This window comes from Fukomys damarensis, unplaced genomic scaffold, assembly GCF_012274545.1.
Source record: "Fukomys damarensis isolate Sample0158 unplaced genomic scaffold, DMR_v1.0_HiC HiC_scaffold_1, whole genome shotgun sequence".
NCBI classification, from domain to species: Eukaryota; Metazoa; Chordata; class Mammalia; order Rodentia; family Bathyergidae; genus Fukomys; species Fukomys damarensis.
Genome location: NW_022900913.1, coordinates 42,744,751 through 42,761,449, shown reverse-complemented (window position 1 = coordinate 42,761,449; position 16,699 = coordinate 42,744,751). Strand labels below are relative to the sequence as shown.

The 16,699-nt window shown below is 37.9% G+C and overlaps 1 protein-coding gene across 2 annotated transcripts; it reads left to right on the top strand.

The window, feature by feature from the left end:
• Window positions 1–14,689: 14,689 nt before the first annotated feature.
• On the top strand, window positions 14,690–15,820 carry Actbl2 (actin beta like 2). Of its 2 annotated transcripts, XM_010626909.1 has the most exons (2): window positions 14,690–14,818; window positions 14,945–15,820. In XM_010626909.1, the coding sequence occupies exons 1-2, from the start codon at window positions 14,690–14,692 to the stop codon at window positions 15,818–15,820; spliced, it is 1,005 nt and encodes a 334-aa protein (XP_010625211.1). The 2 variants fall into 2 exon arrangements, with proteins under 2 accessions (XP_010625211.1, XP_010625210.1); XM_010626908.1 differs by having other exon boundaries at window positions 14,690–15,820.
• The last annotated feature ends 879 nt before the right edge of the window (window positions 15,821–16,699 follow it).

The window sequence follows — 16,699 nt, the reverse complement described above, 5'->3', positions numbered from 1 at the left end:
CGTAGGGGAAGAACAAAAAGGGAAAAGAAAAAAATGTGAGAGAATGAAAAGATGAAAATAAAGTGTTTGTAGATGGGGAGGGGAGGAGGGGGTGAAGGGAGGGCAGAGGTAAGGGGAAAAAATGAGAATCAAGACTTGCCATGTAAAGGTACATGATCCCAACAATGAATGTAACTGTACTGTATCCCTAAATGTACCAATAAACTCAATTAAAAAAAAAAAGAAAAAGAAAAAAGAAAGGAAAGAGGCCGGTGATTTAGCTCAGTGGTTCGGTGGCCTGCTTTGCAAGCGCAAAGACCCGAGTTTGATCCCCGGTACCAAAAAAAAAAAGAAAAAGGAAAGAAAAATTTGCCTCCTCCTATGAATGTAACTGTACTGTATCCCTAAATGTACCAATAAACTCAATTAAAAAAAAAAAGAAAAAGAAAAAAGAAAGGAAAGAGGCCGGTGATTTAGCTCAGTGGTTCGGTGGCCTGCTTTGCAAGCGCAAAGACCCGAGTTTGATCCCCGGTACCAAAAAAAAAAAGAAGAAGGAAAGAAAGAATTTTGCCTCCTTCTTCCTTTCAGGTTCCAGATGAGCCCAGGCTGCAGCATGGGTACCACCAAAGTTAGCCCCCTCTTTTTTCACCCTAAGTCTTCCACGAGCTTCATCATGATCATAGGGGCTGATCCTTGATTATTTTTCAAGGACCAGAGATAGAAAGCTTCTAACTCCTTCAACATAAGGATTCCCAAGCATCTTAAAACAATACAAAAACATATTTTGAGGTTTACAGCTTGCCTTTGAAATAGGTCTGAACTTTTTTCTGTGCATTAAGCAAAGAAATTTGTTTTTTAAAAACTAGGACATTTTATTCTGACTGACTCATCTATTCTTCTACAGCCCAGGCCAGTTCACTATTCCGCTCATAATTGCATAAAATGTAATGGCTCTTCCCCCTAGCTGTTTTTTTTCGGGGGGGGCAGGGGGCGGGGTGCGTACCAGGGATGGAACTCGGGTCCTTGTGCTTGTGAGGCAGGTGGTGGAACCGCTGAGCCAAATCCCTGGCCCCCCCCTCACTGTTTTCATGCAGCAGGCCGACCTACCTTCCATCTCTAACTTCCCTAGAATCTTGAAAATATCACAATTCCGACCTTATTTTATTCAAGGAGAGAAGCCAAACAGGAAACTACCATTAGCAGGAGAAGAGAAACACATTGTAATTAAGATATGATTCCACAATTGGCCAAAAAGAATAACTATGAGCTTATTAAGGTGACCATTTTTATAGTCCATAATCAAAAATTTAAAAATACAGTGTTGTAAAAATGGGTGAATGGATAGATATTGAGAGCTGGGCAAGGCAAGAAATTTTCATTAGAATTAGAGCATTTCCGTGAATTGTCTGCAGTTCAGATCTCCTAAAGAGTCACATGCAATATGAGAAAAATACATGAGAAAATCCTTTCTCAAACAATTATAAGATGTTATTTAGAATACATGCTATTATATTATTACCATTTACATAACATTAAATATTAAAGTTTGAGATACACAAGCAAATTGTCTGTTTATCTACCTCACAAAGATATTGTGAGAATCAAGAGAGCTAAGTCAAGAGAAAATTCTTAGAAATTCTTTCAGTGGCTGTGTGCATGTATAATATAACACTGTTATGTTCAAATTCAGTAAAATGGATTATCACAGAGATGAATTGCTATTGTCAAATGCAGTAAAATGAATTTTCATCCAGAAAGGTCACAGGTGTTATGGCTACATGGACACAGATGTTAATTCCTTCAAAGATCACATGTTCTGATCACTCACCCAAAAAAGGAAGGATGATTTGATAGATACACAGATAATTTGAAATTGGAACTATCTCTTACTCAACTTCAAGATATTTTGTCCTTTAATCTAGTCCAATTCATTATATTATTTTATTTTACATCAGGAAAGGCCCCTTAAAGAATATCTACTCAAGATCCTCTTTATTTCTTATTTGTATTTTATATTTATAGGATATAAGGGAAGTATTTATGATATGGGTATGTAATTTAAAAAGGAAGGCACAAAAGTGTGTATACACAAAAGTCTCAGCTATGTAGAAAACCATATTAAAATGATAGTAATGGGTATCCTGGATGATGATATTACAAAAAGGTGGTTGTTGTTATTATCATTGCTGTTGTTGTTGTTGGTACATAGGGATCAAACTTGGGTTCCTGCACTTGCAAGGCAGGTAGTGGAACCACTGAGCTAGATCCCTGGCCCACAAAAAGGTTTTTTCCTCCTTTCATGAAATTCCAGTCCTTTTTAATTTGTTTTTTTCAAATTTATATCCATACTTTCTAAAAGTTAAGGCTTACTGATTTTTAAAAAATGTTTTCCTGTTCTAGCCCTTTCTACCATCAATTTCCTGTCCACAGAGGCAACAAATATAATTCATTTAGATGTTTGCTCCATTGTCTCTTCTTTTTAAATGATGCTGATACAGCTATGTTTTGATGTTTCAGATTTAGATATTATCTATATTTTCTTACTGTGGAGGGGAAAGGAGACATTCTTAATGCCTCTTGATACTCATGGTTGCCCCCTCCTCCATCTTCTACTATAATTATATTATTAAATAATATTAAACTATTATTCAGTATTTGTGGTACTATGGCCACCTCAAGATCACCCAAATTTCCATTTTTTCAAGTGTTATTTGCTGGATTAGCCATTTAATTAAAAAATGTTCTCCTGTCTTTCAGCCTCCTTATCATTTTGTTGCATTTTCTAGGATAGTCTTCAACTTTGTCTTCCAAAGATACGGAAATTAAGATTTTCATTAGTGTAATCTTAATAAGGCCTCAGAGTTCTTTTTGCTCTCAAAATATTTTTATGACATTCTGTTCTTGTTTTAGGGATGTAATGTTATCTTTTATTTTCAGAAGACATTGTTCATAGCTTCATCTTGCTGTAGAAGTTTCTTTTTTTTTTTTGCACATGGATTTTACTGATATTGGAAGTTTGACAATTGTGAATCCCGTTATTTCTCACAGTTGTTTTCAAAACCACCCACAATCATCCCTCTTCCTGTGTCCACATCCACTTGTATGTGACTTTTTAGCTTTGCCTTTTGAGAGATAGAATTGATCCCCTCTGACTCCTTGATTTTGAGGGGCCTTGTGAATTGCTTTGCCCACCTGGAGTCATGGTCGAGACACTGTGTCAGTTTCAATGCCACCAAACAATTCTGGGCTTAGCCTACTGGAGAGTGACAAATATTAATACTGACCAGATGCCAATCAGGATAGGGGCTGGTATCTTTGATTCGTTTGCTTTTTACCTGTTTCATTAGCTTATTTCTCTGTTTCTGACCGGCTGTGCCCCCTCATTTAGAAGTACCTGAGGTGTCCATTCCTGAGCCTCTGTGGGAACCCTCAGTGTGAATACTTTTGCTCCTGGGCTTCCCCATTCCTGGGTGAAGTTGTTTTCTTAAGTCAACTTAGTTACCATTTATTCACCTCTTCCCTGCTTTAAAAATGTAACAGCTATGATATCCTCTTCTGCTTTCTTTCATACTTTTTGTATTTTTTAAATTTTTGTTCATACTTTTATTAAATGCCTGCTTATTTCCTTACTGCAAAGCTTAGTAGCATTTGGAAAGAATGTGTAGATAAACAGATCAATTAAACTTGCCAGTATTAACAAGGAGTCTCCTCATTTTGTAGATGAATAAATGGAGCTTTTTAGAATCTAAATGTTTTGCCCAAAGCCACCTGGGTGGTTAGTAAAAATTCTGGAGCCATCCAGAGTCCTGAGACAGTCCAGTGTTCTTTCTCTATACCTTGCTATTTTCCATGATTATGTCAGGAAGCCCATGTGATGAGACCAAATCTTACTCCTGGTTGATATGATTATTGGCTTTTTTCTGTGCAACAGATGAGATTCTGTGGTACCACTTTCTACTCTAGCCTTGACAACCAATGTGACTAATGTGACGAGCCAGTTCAATAAGCATTCTGAAGTGTACAGTAAAAGCTTATTATAGTTCTTTGCTAATGTCTCATCCATCATTCACATAGAATTCTGGATTTTTTAAAGATCCCTGATACAAATTACTAACTATTCAATGCATGCTTCAATTCTATCTTCTTAAACAACTGCATGTGTTTCAAACTGAAAACAATTTCAAAATGTGTGGACAGGAACATGCCCCTTGAGCCAGTAAGAAGTGGCTTAAAGATAAGTGTTTCAGAACAATATTAACACCATTTTCTGATGTCTAATGATTCATAGGTCAGTTATAGATACCTAGTTTCTCCCAATATCATCACTGATGGTTCAGAAAACCTTGGTCCACCTGTTGGGTTCTCACAAGTGAAACCTGAATGGGCTGGGATATCCTTTCCCCAGACCTTTTCCAAGGACAATGCTCAGCTCCACCACACAACTCCAGGGGGCATCAGGCTGGCAAGGGGAACTAAAGGAACAAACAGAACATCCCAAACCTCTGAGCCCCAGAAGCAAGAAAATACTGCATCGAGATGAGTAAGAGACATCTCTCACCTTATTTCTTCACATCTACCTACGCACATCAGTGAGCTGCCAAAAGCAGTTTAGTTTCCTTTTCTACACAGTATACAGCCACTATGACCAAAATACAAGCAACACTTGAGTTCAGCCATTCAAGTGAAATACTAAAGCATTCGCTTATGGCCTTTACCCTGTGTCCCTTTAGTCACCTAAACTTTCTATTTGTTTGTGTTAACAATAGATTCCTTCTTCATACATTAGGCCTCCTCATCTCCATTAGGGACCCTTGTGAAGAGTGTTTTGCATATGCATACAGCTCTCCATACCTTCACAGCAAAGAGGCTCAAATTTGGCCAGAGCTAAGTTCCTGGGGAGTAATGGAAAATGTGGTAATTGTTGCTAATATTTACTGAATTCTTGCTCTTACAATGCACTCTGCTAAATATTTTATAGGCATCATCTCATGCCAAATCCTAGCAACTTTATGAGGCAAATATAATTATTATCTTTCATTGATGGAGGCAGAAACTGAGACTTCAGGAAGTTATGAAAGGACACAGTTTACAAACCTAACAAGTATGAGACAAACCTAGCTTTGCCAGATTCAAAAGTTATGTTCTTAAACACTGTGTTTCCACAGTAGCTGTAGAACCAGAGTAAAATTTTATGTGGTAGCAAATTTAGAACCCAAGAATTAATATGTATGAGTTAAGAATTTGATTAGCTGAGGGGGTAAGTAGTACACACCTATAATCCCAGTATTGTAGGAGGAAGGTGGATACAAATTCTAGTCCAGCCTGGGCAACCTAACAACTTAGCAAGATACCATTTCAAAATTATAAAAAAAGATCTAAAGATGTAGCTCAGTGTGAAGGTCCTGGGTTCAATCCCCACTACTACAAAAGAAGAAGAGTTTGATGACAATAGTTTTTAGAGGGCTTTGGGGTTGAAAGATTTATTTATCCACGTAATCTGGAACTTAGCTAACTGTGAAGAGACCAGGGCCTAAATCAAGGAAAACAAATTAGAGCAGAAAAGAGTAGAGGTTATGAGAAATGTCTCAATGAATATTCAATAGAATTTGAGGCTATATGGTAATCTGTTTTTAAAAGTGTATTAAATAGTTGAGTCAAAGACACCCAAATTAGAAAAATGAGTGATTTTGAAAATGTTTAAATGCATTATATATACAGATAAATGGGGAGAAGCTAATGAATTTGGTTTGGAATATATTAAGTTAGAATTTAAACAATCATATATTAGAATGTTAATTTAACCCAATAAATCAACTGTTTCAAAATACATATTAGAAATACAAATCAGTCATCAATGACTAAATAACTAGATTTGTAAGACTCTGCTGTAGACAATGTAAGAAATATAATGTGAGGCTGATATAGAGAGTACAGGGAGGGATAAAAACATGTACATACATGAATAATACAAAACAGAAAGAGAAAAGACCTGTAACAGGTATAAGCTAAGCGCTACAGCCCTTAAGAGATTCAGTCCTCCTAGGGAAACTGAAGAAGGCTTTATGGGTATTCTGGTGAGCATCTGAGATAGGTTTTAGATGATGGATCAAACATGAAAGGATAAAGAAGGTGAGAGAAACATTCTCAGTGGAGGATGCAATGTCAGAGACACTAAGGAATGGCCTAACTAGGAAAACAATTAGTCCAGGAGGCTACAGCAAAAGGATCATGGATGGGGGCACAGAAAGAAGAGCAAAATATCAGGAAGAGTAAGTAGGTTGGAGCCAGAAAATAGAGGGCCTTCAGGTCTAAATCAAGGCATTTAGACTTGTTCTGTAGCTAAACTGAAGTCACCAAAGATTTCAAGGAGGGAGTGACATATTCATATATGAGTCATATTCTAATTTTTATTTCCATATATAAATGTATGATTTTTATAAAATAAATGAAGTTCTGTTTCAAATGTTTCCCCAGTCCCTCTACCATCTTGGATAATTTTGTCCTTTAGTTAATATTTATAAATTATTTGGCATTTTTTATATTCTATCAATATTTTCCAAATTGATTTTTTTCCTAGCCTGAAGTGTTTTTTTTTCCTCTTTTCCTCCTTTCCTCTCTAGTTAGAACTGAAAATATCATCAATGTCTATCAGACACATTAACAAAAGAATTCTTCCTCTCTTATTTTAACACTACGGTATATTTCAAACATTCCCCTCCTTTGACCCAGTTTCTGTTTGCATCTGAGTCTAACAAAAGCAAGAATTGCTCTGAAGGCTTTAACCAAGGATTTCCTTTGGGGAATTCTTATATCACCTCTGGGTGTTCTTCAAAGAACTCAGTTTCAGAGGAAACGGATGTGAAAAGGTAAAAACACCTCATATCGCTCCTAAAGATAGCTCTCCTCTTTCAGGGGGCAAAAAGGGGAGGAAAAGTCCTGGAATATGAGAACATTCTTCAAAACTCTGTTAAGGTCTCATTTAACCCATTCAACCAGGAATAGGAGAAAATTCAAGGAGCCGGACCTATGAGTATTCTCCCCAAAGTGGCAACAAAAACAGTTCACCACAAAATACAGTTGTATTTTACTATATTCTTAGTAGTTTCATTCTAGGTGCTAGTTAAAATTCTTTGTTTTATAACATAAACCTATTCTACTATATCTCATCCTCAAAACAAAGTAAAACAGAATTTCCCTTCCTACCTTCTGTCATTTCAATTATACTCCTTTTTAATTCTTAAAGATTAAGTTTTAAATTTTGTTACATTTGTCATATAAGTAAGGAAACTCAGCCACATACTATTTTATATGCTACTCTTATAGATGCCAAACTATTCCCAGAAGAAGAAAGAAGAGAATTCGGCTTCCAACTGCTCATTTCCCTCCCCGGCCACAGTCTTCCTTCGTTTCTCAGAACACAGGCAATTGGCAAGCCTACAAGAACCATGGATGGAATCAATATGAGAAAATGAAAAATAATGGAAATGAAGTCTTTGTAGATAGAGAGGGAGGGAGGGGTTGAAGGGAGGGCCGGGGAATGAGGAAAAAATAAGAACCAGGGTTGATTATATAAAGGTACAAATTTCCAACAATGAATGTCATTATGTTGTATACATTAAATGTATCAATAAAATTAATTTAAACCAAAAAAGAACCATGAATGCGCAGACTGGAAAAAATGTCACATAGACACAGGGCCAGGAGGCCAGGGAGAACCCTCACCCCTTTTAAGGGGAGTAGTTTAAAGGGCTGTAATTTGGGAATGAGGTCTCAATATTGCTTGATTTTCTATTTTTTCAAAACAAAGTGAGAATTCAGAAATCTACTTATTTCACAAATATTCAAAGCTGAAAGTTCAAAAATGTTTGTTGAATACCATGTGGGTCAAAGAACTAGCTGAAGGATCACTGTCTGCACACTGCATTAAGCTCTAATCTGGCCCTTTGAGAATCCAGAATTTGCAAAACAGAGTAAATTGTCTTTTCTTCAAATTCTTTCGCATCATTTTTCCTGGATTTGGTGATATGACAACTAAAGGAAGGAAACCTTCAGTGGGCAAGGGTTAAGTCCTAATAGTCCAGTGCCCTAGCTTTCATCTCAGTTTTCTACTTTCTCGGTAACTTCTGCTCCCCTTCTCTCCTGATCCCTACCCCCAGGGCCTCCTGCCCTTTCACCCTTTCCCTGTCAATTGATTACCCAACCCATTAATGTCAGCAAAAAGAGAATGAAGAAAACCCACAGGCGGCTTTCCTTATTCCAGATATCTAAAGCAATTTCCTATCTGTGTCTTCTGAGATGCCTAAAAAGGCTGATATTATTCTCTTAGCTTAAGAGAAAAAAATGAAATACAACACTGCATTGAGTCATATTCTACCAATCAATAAGTTTTCCCCAGCAAGTGAATTACCAGTTTCCAAAACTGAATTAGCCTTTTCATCCTGCATCATCCACCTTTCATTTCCTTTACCCAGGACAGCACATTTCCATAGCAGCAGGCTGTCTGTACCAGAGAGGCAGGGCATGTCAAGTAATTGATAAGTAGGTCATGGGTTCCTATATGATCTTAATAAAAATGCGCCAGAAATCAGACATAACACCTAAGCAGTCACAGAGCTCGACTCACCAGAATGAAGATATACACTGACCAGAACCCCGAGGTACAAAGCATTCCTTGATTTTGTATTTTGTCTTTTTATGACAGACTTGCTTGATTACAGTAGCCTTTAAGAACATGAGATCTCTGGCCCCCACCTCTGTCAGGTCACAGGTACATTCACAGTTGTTTCTTCTCCACCTCAGAGAGATCTGCCCTTCAAATTCCCTCAGGGTCTGGATCACTAACATTACACGAATCATCTCAGCTCACAAGTGAATTATCCCTGACTGCAACTTGTGCTCCCTAATGTAGCCTGATCATTAGAGCCTTTATTTTCATTTGATTTCCTTGTTCTTGGGTTTTGATGTTTTTATCTCTACAATCTGATGGTTCCACCTTAGTTAGCTTCTACTCTTGGTCCACTTTGGAGAATATCAGAATTACTCAGTCACAACAGGCCCTCAGAGACTCATCCCACTATTTAAACAAATACCACACCCTGCTTTCTCCTGCTCACATCTTAGCATACCATGGTCAAATCCGATGTCTGAAGACAGTGCCAATGGATTCAAAAACTGAAATCAGACAGGCGCCACTTTTCACATGGCTGCGATCCAAAGGATGCATTTGTCTTCCTGATTAAATTTTGCTTTCTAGTGGTCCTTTGCCTATCCTATCATTCATTCGCTCCAGAATTTGTTTTGTATTATTTTCTCATGTCAGATAATAGCAGATTTGCCTCTTTTCTTGTAAACGCCTTTCTTTCTCAAAGCAGGCATTAACTCACTAGGTATTTTTCTCTGTTTAAGAGTAAGATATACTGATGTTAATAGCGTGGATGAACTTATTACAGTGGTTTTCTTCCTTTGACCTCAACATTCAGTTTGATTTGCACTCTGAGACTCTATTTTCATGCTTTAAAATAATATTTTCAACAGGGAACAAAGATTTCACAAGGACTATCCCTGTTGGTCCCCCTCTCCCTGGGGAAAGCCAGGTATCTTGTGTTCTTTTTTTACCCATCACTGGGCAGAGTTTGGGCTCTAGACTTAGTTTGATTATATTCAACTACTGATGTTGTTACTGTTGTTCTGTATCTCCTGAGTCAGTTTACTCTTGCAGCTTCAGTCTATTCTGCTAAAATGAGAATAATAATGATCCCACACACCTCATAAGTGCTGTACATGAAACATTTCACATAAAGCCCAGCACACATAAAGTGACCATTAATCGCTATTTTTCTTGTTCTCTCTCCATCTTTCAGTATCAGAACACTACTCAGAGCTTATCTCTGAATTATGTATGTGATTCCTATCAGTGATGGATGAACTTCTGTGAATGTTTATATTTTTCATTGCACAATCTTCTCCACTGTTTTTTCTTCTTTTCCTTGAAAGCAAGATATCATTGAAGATTCATCTATAATACACGGGAATCTATTCCTCTTCTTAACAACTTTGTTTACAAGTCAGTTGAAATGGCCAAAAGCTGGTCTGTGACATTTCTAAAGTTATAACAAGGAAGTGCTAACATAAAGTCCATTCTGTTGTTTCTTTTCTTTTTTCTTTTTTTTTTTTTCTTTTTTTTTAAACAGGAGAGATCCTGTGGCTTTAAGGAATAACAATGAGTCTCACTCACAGAAAGTGGACCAGCACAGGCTGTGGATGGGAGTTGTAGTTTGTGGCACCAGGAAAATGATTCTTGTGCTCAGATTTTCCTTCCAAGCACATCCTGAAACTAAGTGAGATGTACCTCACCAAAACCACTATTTACCCTCTCCTGTCCATGTCTGCCTCAGTAAATAGGTGGGTGACTCATGTTTTATTTGAAGGAGAATTTGCTATAATTTTACATTTTTCATAGTAGTTTTACAAAAGTTATATATTGAATCATTAAATCACTATGAACTTTATCAGTTAATCATGGATTTATCATTTTTAAAAATTATTAAAGCCATATATTAGAGACTTCATTAGAGTGAATATTTATAGCTCACAAGATATCTTGATTTAATTTTGCCAATTTGAAATATAAACATTACATAGAACTATTCACAAAGTAAACAAGCTTTTTAACTTTTAAAAGTGGTCAACTATATCTCTTAAGGAATAAATGAGTGTGTAATAAAGACAATCACGTTAGCTACCTATCCCTGTACGTTATTAAATGTGTTGTACTAAGAGCCACATTATTCTGCCACTAACAGTGGAGTGCAATTGAAGCAGACTCTCCAAGCTATCAATATATGGGGAGAGCTAAACACATGTGCAAAACCCACCGAGGACACAAGGACAGACTATGGAAGGAAGTGAGTGAGGACCAAGGAGGAGGGTAGCTGACTTCAACGCTCTAAACTGTTAGTGTCCAAAAGGGACCTCATTGAACTGCCCAGTTTAAGAAATGAGAAGCTAGACAGGAGATAATCTCTAAGATCCAGCCTCCAGGGGCCCCAAAATCTGATCATATATAGTCCACAGGGAATACAACACAACATGCAGTCCTGGCATTCTACTTCCTTCCTCTTGCCTGCTAAAATCCAAACTCATTCCAAGACTCTAAACCCTCGAGGGTTCTTGTGTAGAGACCTAGTTTCACACACACAATTGATTCTCTGATTCTGCACCAGCAATATTGCCTCCACTGGCAACCCCCTGTCCACCCCCTGGAACTCAGCTCAGGAATCATCTTCCTTTGGCCTCTCTTTTCCCTTGCCTCTCCCCAGGGCCAGGCACACCTTGTTCCACCTTCACGTCTATGTTCCATCTCTTTATCCATCTACCACATTTTACTCCCATTTTCTGTGTATCTGAGAGTGATATTAGAATTCTAGACAAATGATCAGTAATGCCAGTGCCTTATCAGAGCACTTCTCTATACTAGTGCCCAGCGGCCACGTGTTGCCCTGCAAGGAGGTGGCTTTCACCCAAAGACAATAAACTCTTTAAAAAGAAAGGTTGAATATCATTGGTCAAAATATTATCTATGCCTGGCACATGGGAGAAGCTTACTAAATGCTCTGGACAGAACCACCAAGTCCAGGGTTACTCTGTAAAAGTAATGGCACTGCTTTCCAATGACCTCTTCTCATCATGTTCCTATATCGTGCTCAGACCTGTACCTTACTCTAGTTTTGGATATTCACATGGTAGTTAAAGTAGGCAAACTGCAAAATTAAATAAAATTCTGCAAATATGGAAGTTAATTATAAAGACCTCTACAGCTGTAGGTAAACTATACATTGCAAATTTTCATCGGTTATGAAACCTGGTACCTCTGCTCCACCCCAGCATTCGTAACCCCTCTTTCTATGTTTCACTTACACAAATTTTTACTACTTTTTAATAACTTAACCAGCCTGAGATGATATTTTTAAATGGCGTGAGTTATGATATAATCTTTTGTTTTGTTGGTAGGTAAAGAGCATAAACTTGTTGCAAGGTTATATAAATTATGAAAGTTTTCTTTGGGGACATCAAAACTAAAATAGAAGTTAGCAAATCGTCCAATGAAATCCCACATCTACTACCCTGTCAAGGCACCGGGGACACTACACGGTCTTAGTGCCAAACATCCTTAGGTTCAAAAGCAATTCTCAGACAGCACTCAGTAAATCTAGGACTTAAGACTCTACTTAGTACCAAATGGGCACTCCACTGACTTTTCCACTGATAGAGTTTTGTTGTATACTCCAGATCAGAGCATTCTCAAGTAAGGACCTGTGCTAAATGCAATGTATATTTCATTTTCCACTTGGCAGGATGTGTGTAGCTTATTATGGGATTTTTAAAGAAGAAACTCCCAGGAGTACCATCCTATAGCAATAAAATATTGTTTTAATAAAAAAATGGCTGTACATGAAAAGGAACTTACAAAACCATTCATGTTAGAGTATCAATGTTTCAATGCTTTTAAAGGAAGAAATACTCTGTTACAGAAAATATTAAGAGAAAGGTTAGTCTTGATGGGATCCAAAGAAAAACTATGGATACTATGTTGAAACACATGTTCTGCCATGACTGATTTTCTACATGTAGGTTTTGAAGACACATTATAGCACTGGATAAGCAGAAAAATAATTCTATATTGAGATGCAGGCAAAGGCGGTCAGGGCCGGGGATGTAGGTCAGTGGCACCGTACCTGCCTGGCAAACGCAATGTCCTAAGTTCAATCCCTGGTATAAAAAAAAAAAAAAAAAAAAAAAACAAGAAGAAGGTAGCCAAACAATCATAGCCTGGTATTATCATGACCCTCCAAGAGACTCACTGAGCATAGATTCAGGCTAGTTCTTCTGGCTTTGAACTGGAGGATGTGTGTCTGTTCAGTAAAGTGCTGCTATGACTTACAAAATGAGCTTTGTTGAGTGAGGGAATGAATGAGTAAACAGGTGACCAAAATAAAGGTGACTTTGGGGAATTCAGATGTGGACACTTCGCTTTAGAAAAGCTGACAGATCATATTTTGTTCACCTAATATATGGGAACAGAAATAACGAGCTTTCTTTTTTTTTTCTCATTGAGTTTATTGGTACATTTTAGGTATGCAGTACAGTTACATTCATCATTGGGATCTTGTACCTTAATGACAGGTCTTGGTTCTCATTTTTTCTCCTTATCCCTGCCCTCCCTTCACCCCCTCCTCCCTTCCCTAGTTACATATACTTTATTTGCATTTTTTCATTTTCTCATGTTGTTTTTTCTTTTCTCTTATTTCCTTTCCCCTACCCTTCCCACTTCCCCTACACCTTTAGCCCTTTTCTTCCTATTTCACATTGTCAATTATACCATTAGGATTTTATGGTAATGAGCTTTCTTAATCGTTTTTCCTCTGTAACACATTGCTAATGTCCTATATTTTCTCATAATGTCCTATATTTTCACATCTTAATAGGTTATCTATATTTCCATATTAAACATGAAATACAAATATACTGTTGCTCTAAAGTGATCAGTGTACAACATGTCTTAAAATAGAAAGAAGATAATACCATTATGATTGTGTGGCTTTTAATAACTGCCAGAGGTTTGATGTTATAATATAGTATATACATCTTGAAGACCAAAATGTTCAAATAATGAGTTCATATATATAGTTTTCAGGTTTATCTTATCACTTAATTTTGTCCATTGTTGTGTAACATGAGTTATTTCAAAGGAATAAAATTTTTATAAATTGCTTTTAATTAATAAATCATGCAGGAAAGTTGACATTCAGCCTCCGTGCAGTCGACGTGGACCAAATAGACCCTACCCTGTCAACAATGTCTAGGGATAGCAATTGCTTAAGAAAATCAGGTTAATAAAATTTAGAAAAGAAAGAAATATCAGAAAAGAAAGAAATACCAGAAAAGGAAGAGCTATAATAACTTCATTGATCACTCTGTCGCTTTTACTTGGCCTCTGACAGATTAGAAGTCTATTAAATATCTCTATATTTTGCATGGTACAAGTTTATTATAATTACAGCTGTCAGGCTACCCTTGTCACGCATTATTTCCATTCGGTAAAACAGCTTCTATCATGATGGTATGCCATAAGATGAGGGATCTAATAAGGAAAAAAAATCTTGAAAAAGTAAAACTTGCAGACTCAAATCCTTCATAAAAACAATATATTAAGATTAAAATGTTAGAGGTAGAGAAAATAGACCCAGAAGGCAAATTAAGGAGGGAGTGGCCCCTCTGACAGTGTTACCCAGACCCACTGCCAGCTCTCTTTAATCTAGTTTTTATATCTCCCATTGAATCACAGTTATCTAGAAACCTTGCCAAGCTGGCTGACAGCCCTGTGTGGGTTGCTTAATTACAGTAACCTGCGATTTGGCTACCTGGTTGCTAATTTTCCTTCTTTATGGAGGAAGGACTACTAATAAATTCTGTACTCATCATCATCATTAATACTTTTAAGGTGACCCCACCCCAAAATGCTGAGGACTGGTGGGACAGGCCATGGGAGGGGTCAATGCAATCCTTTAAATACTTGTGTTCACACTACAGACGTCTCTGAAGGCAGCTCTGGAGGGTCTGTGAATTATTCACTCTCGCTTTTGAATATCACAGTTAGTATTCTCCTATATTTAAATTCTACGTACCGATCTGGAATAGTCCAGCCGGCACCATGTTTGACAATGAGCTGTCTGCCTTGGTAGTGGATAATGGGTCAGGCATGTGTAAGGCAGGCTTTGGGGGTGACGATGCCCCTCGGGCTGTGTTCCCCTCCATGGTTGGGCGTCCACGACACCAGGGGGTGATGGTAGGCATGGGCCAGAAGGACTGCTATGTGGGGGATGAGGCCCAGAGCAAGAGAGGCATCCTGACCTTAAAGTATCCCATTGAGCATGGAGTAGTCACCAACTGGGATGATATGGAGAAGATCTGGTACCACACTTTCTACAATGAGCTCCGCGTGGCACCAGATGAGCATCCCATTCTTCTCACTGAGGCACCTCTCAACCCGAAGATCAACCGGGAAAAGATGACTCAGATCATGTTCGAGGCCTTCAACACACCCGCCATGTATGTGGCTATCCAGGCTGTGCTGTCCCTCTACGCATCAGGACGGACCACAGGAATTGTGATGGACTCTGGGGACGGTGTCACTCACACTGTGCCCATCTATGAAGGTTATGCCCTGCCCCATGCCATTCTACGTCTGGATCTGGCAGGCAGAGACCTGACCGATTACCTCATGAAGATCTTCACAGAACGAGGCTATAACTTCACCACTACAGCTGAGAGGGAGATTGTGCGGGATGTCAAAGAGAAGCTGTGCTATGTGGCTCTGGACTTTGAGCAAGAGATGGTCAGTGCAGCTGCCTCCTCTTCCCTGGAAAGAAGCTATGAGCTTCCTGATGGACAGATTATCACCATTGGGAATGAACGCTTTCGATGTCCCGAAGCCATTTTCCAGCCTTCTTTTCTGGGCATTGAGTCCAGTGGAATCCACGAGACAACCTTCAACTCTATAATGAAGTGTGATGTGGATATTCGGAAGGATTTATATGCCAACACCGTGCTATCTGGAGGCAGCACCATGTACCCGGGCATTGCTGACAGGATGCAGAAAGAAATCATAGTCCTGGCACCCAGCACCATGAAAATCAAGATCATAGCTCCCCCAGAGCGGAAGTATTCTGTCTGGATTGGAGGATCCATCCTGGCCAGCCTGTCCACATTCCAGCAGATGTGGATCAGTAAGCAGGAATACGACGAGGCTGGTCCTCCCATTGTTCATAGAAAATGTTTCTGAAAGGGCTCCTTTATTAAGGAGCTTTAATTTTTCCTTTTTCTAGGTCACAGTAATGGTACAACTCTCACCCACTAGAATTAAGGTAAATAGTCCATTTCCTATTGTGCAAACCAGCAAATCTATCTCTCCAAGTATCCTGGGCTCTGCTCCAGCTAACCATATCTTGATCTCTATCAACTAAAGGAGAATTCTGATACCATACTCTATGGTCTTCTCTTATAGGCTCAAAGATATATAGGCTTGCTTAAAGGCAAATGAGTGACAAAAAGCAAAATCAGGAGAAAAGTCGTTTCAGAATTTCCAAGCTTTAAAACCTAGCTCTTGATAAAATATTTAACAACAGCAGGCTGTTTAAACCTGTAAATAAGAAGTATATATATTTAGCAACCACCTCTTATTAGTTAAATAAGAATTGCACAGGTAAATAATAACTATATACTTATATATACCAGGGAAATAAAATATTACATGTTAAAGTATATTAGTATATCTAGCTATCTGAACAGCTAATGTGTCTTCCCCAACAATCATCATCTTAGAATCTCTCTTTTTGAATTGTTTCCCTTATTAAATGAACAAATTAATGTATATAAATCTGCTGGCCTGTCATTTTAACATCTTACTTATTGAAACTGCTCACCCTTGCAAAACAGCAAAGCTACAGATAATGCCTGATTTCTAAAATAGACATTGTCACATCAAACTAATGTCATTCTGGTACAATTTGATGTCAATAATTTTGTTTGTATTTCTTTGCATAGTAACACAAGTCTGTAATCATTTCTATCGGATATGATTTTAGATACTTCCCTTATGCAAGGATTTCACTTTAGGGAATTGAACTGCAACATTTTTATTAGTTATAAATGTTACTAACCA

Coding starts and splice junctions, on each gene's coding strand:
- Actbl2 (XM_010626908.1), top strand. CDS start 14,690: ATGTTTGACAATGAGCTGTCTGCCTTGGTAGTGGATAATGGGTCAGGC.